This window comes from Lipotes vexillifer, unplaced genomic scaffold (genome assembly GCF_000442215.2).
Source record: "Lipotes vexillifer unplaced genomic scaffold, Lipotes_vexillifer_v1.1 scaffold397, whole genome shotgun sequence".
NCBI lineage: Eukaryota > Metazoa > Chordata > Mammalia > Artiodactyla > Lipotidae > Lipotes > Lipotes vexillifer.
The window spans coordinates 1,206,357-1,209,188 of record NW_006772681.1 but is presented as its reverse complement, the minus strand read 5'-3'; the positions used below and the strand labels follow the sequence as shown (position 1 = coordinate 1,209,188).

At 60.8% G+C, this 2,832-nt stretch overlaps 1 protein-coding gene across 1 annotated transcript in view; it reads left to right on the top strand.

Moving 5' to 3' along the window:
- The first annotated feature begins 485 nt into the window (after nt 1-485).
- The window catches only part of VSTM2L (V-set and transmembrane domain containing 2 like), a 38,194-nt gene continuing 35,847 nt past the window's right edge, over nt 486-2,832 (top strand). The window contains exon 1 of the mRNA XM_007447719.1: nt 486-812. Coding sequence (XP_007447781.1) covers nt 692-812 — 121 coding nt within the window. The 5' untranslated portion in view covers nt 486-691. The remainder of the gene's footprint in view (nt 813-2,832) is intronic.

Genomic DNA, 2,832 nt, shown 5'->3' with positions numbered 1-2,832 from the left:
CAGGTCTAACCAGGTCTCCTGTGCCTCAGCCCAGGTTCCCATCCTACCTCAACCTCACCTCCACCCCACGCCCACGTGCCTCCCTGACCCCGGCACCGCTCTGCTAGCAAAGTTGAGGAGTCCCTCCTGAGCGCGCTGGGACTGGCGACTGGTCGACTGGTTTTTCTCCTTTTCCCGATGGAGAGCATTTCTGTTTCTGAAGCCAGCGGTGTTATGTATGCTTTGCAGGAACCGGGTCCCTGGGGTGGCTTCCTCCATCCCATCTCGCCCCCGCCTGCTCTCTCCAGCCGGGGAAGTTGCGGGTACCGCTTTAAAAATCCCAGCCTGGGCAAAACTTTGATGATAAATCAAGCGACAGATCCCTCCGCCGCCGCCGCCTCCTCTGGGCGGGCGGGAGGGAGTGGGAGGGAGGGGGTGCGGCGGCAGCGGCACCGAGCGGAGTGGCCTTCCGCGGAAGGGAAGAGTCCCGCAGTCGGAGACGGCCGGCAGGGCGTGCGCTCGCTACCCGCAGCCGGGGCTGGGCCGGAGCCGGGTGAGGACTGGAGCCGGGGCCAGACCGGGTTCAGCGGGCGAGGGGCAGCAGCCACAGCGGGGCAACCAGGCCGCACCGGGCAGGGGACGGCGGGCGTGGTGTCTGCGGTCTCCTGAGCCCCGATGTGAGGCGGCGGCGACCCCGGCCCGAGCGCGCACCATGGGGGCCCTGCTCGGCGTGGCGCTGGGCGCCCTCCACTACCTGGCACTTTTTCTGCAACTCGGCGGCGCCACGCGGCCCGCCGGCCACGCGCCCTGGGACAACCACATCTCCGGCCACGGTGAGTTGGGTCGCCGCCCTCGCAGACTTCCACCCCAAACCCCACCCTGGGCCGCGCGGCTCCAACTTGGGCGTCCCCGGGCTCGAACCCGTGCTGCCGGTGGCGGGAGTCTCGGGGCGCCCCCTACCGGGTCTATGGACCGGCCCTTGGCTCCCTGGCCACCCCTGCGGAGGAGGGGGCACCCCCTATGCCCCTCTCGCGGAGGGCTCTCTCCTCCCACCCCACCCCCAACTCGCTGCTATACACACACCTCCACGACCACACAGATATTCACAGCCACGGACACACAGCCACACTCACTGCTTTCTCACACTCACAACTCCTACCCTCACACATCTCCAGACACCATCTCAGATCCCCCTTCTCACTCATATGCTCACTACACACACAGCAGGCACTAGGGCTGGAGGACTCAGACCCTGCCAGCTGGCACCCAAGCGCACAACTCTTGCCTGCCCGCCTGCCTGCAGACACACTGGCATATACAAACACTTTGTGAACACACTTTGCTCACCCACCGCTCTCCACCCATCTGCCTTTCCCCTTTGTGGGTTTAACCCCACAGCTGTCCTTGTCCCCTCCCTCTCCACACCGCCCCCACTGGGAAAGGTCCTAGGGGACAGAAGACCCCACCTCTTGAGAACTGGTAGCCTGGGCTGCAGCCACCCCTGTCAGGTGGGTGGCATCTTGGGGACGAAGGCTTGGTGGGAGCCCCTCGAAGACATTGGAATAGTTGGCATTGTTGCTTCCAGCCAGAGGCATGGAAGGGGAAGAGGGAATCCAGGAGCTTTTGTCTGCCTCTGGGGAGGGGGGGGGGCACAGGAAGCCCCTGCCATCCCTCTATAGGGTACCCACCCATCCTCATCTTTGACCCTGGAGGACTGAAAGGTGGGAAATCTCAGCTCAGCCACTGTGAGAGCCGGGGAGCAAGAGAACATTCCCAGCACTGGTTGCCTGAGTGTCAGAAGCTCCTTCTAGCCCCAGAGGAGCCCAAGTTGGCAGTAGAGTTGGATTGTCTGAAGCTGGCAGCTCTGGGGGCGCCCCTTGCCCCCATAAGCCAGGCTCCTTCCGGTATGGGGACCAGGGCATAGATGAAAATGGAGACCCTTTGTCCATCCATCTCTTCCCTGCAAAGGCTTCCAATCTGGTAGGAGACGCTGCAGCACCAATGCTGGGCACTGTATGCCCAGGGCTGGGGAGAGGTTTGCACAAATGGCAGAGAACTGGGTGATTTATTCTGATGGAAAAGAGTGAGGGCCATGGTAGTAGGTCATCAGAGAAGGCTGCTGGGGCATGACACATGAGTGGAATTGCTTCTGAAAGTAGGGGGCGCTTCCAAAGCCCTTCTCAGGGTCTCTGCTTTGGGGAACCATGACTCCCTGCACCCTTCTTCCTTACCATGTTAAATAGAAACTGCTCTGTGTACCATTTATGTACCCTTCTTATCCGTCATCTAATTTCTACCGACCTGGCTGCAGTGGTGGTAAATAGGGGAAGGCTTATTTTGATCCTTAGTTTACAGATGGAAAAATCAAGGCTCAGAGAGGTAAAGGGACTCGCCCAAGGTCACGCAGTGAGTGAGTGGTTGAGCCGAGACTGGCCGCAGGGTCTGTCGGGCAAAGACACTGCTTTTTCCAGGACATTCATCTCCCTGTCAGATTCCCTCCCATTCAAGGGAGACTGGGAATTCCTCCTTCCGCTCCCCTTCTGGCTCCGCTCAGTTCGCTCAGTTCCTTGGCACAGTTGGAACTTATACTAGGAGGGTTTTCCAAGGAAGGGCTTTCCTGAGTTTGCAGTCCCGAGACATACAAGGACGGGCTCTGAGGTTTACCATCATCCTGTCCCTGGAGCACCAGACCCCTAGGATCTGGGTGCCACTCTGTCATTCCTGAGGCCCCAAGGTGACCCCCCCCATAGGAAAGCAGGGTTTGCCCTTTGTGTGGCAGTCTCTGCCTGCCCCCTGGTGCCAGGCATGCTTAGGGCACAGCTCTGCCCCACTAGCTGTAACGTCCCTGCTGAA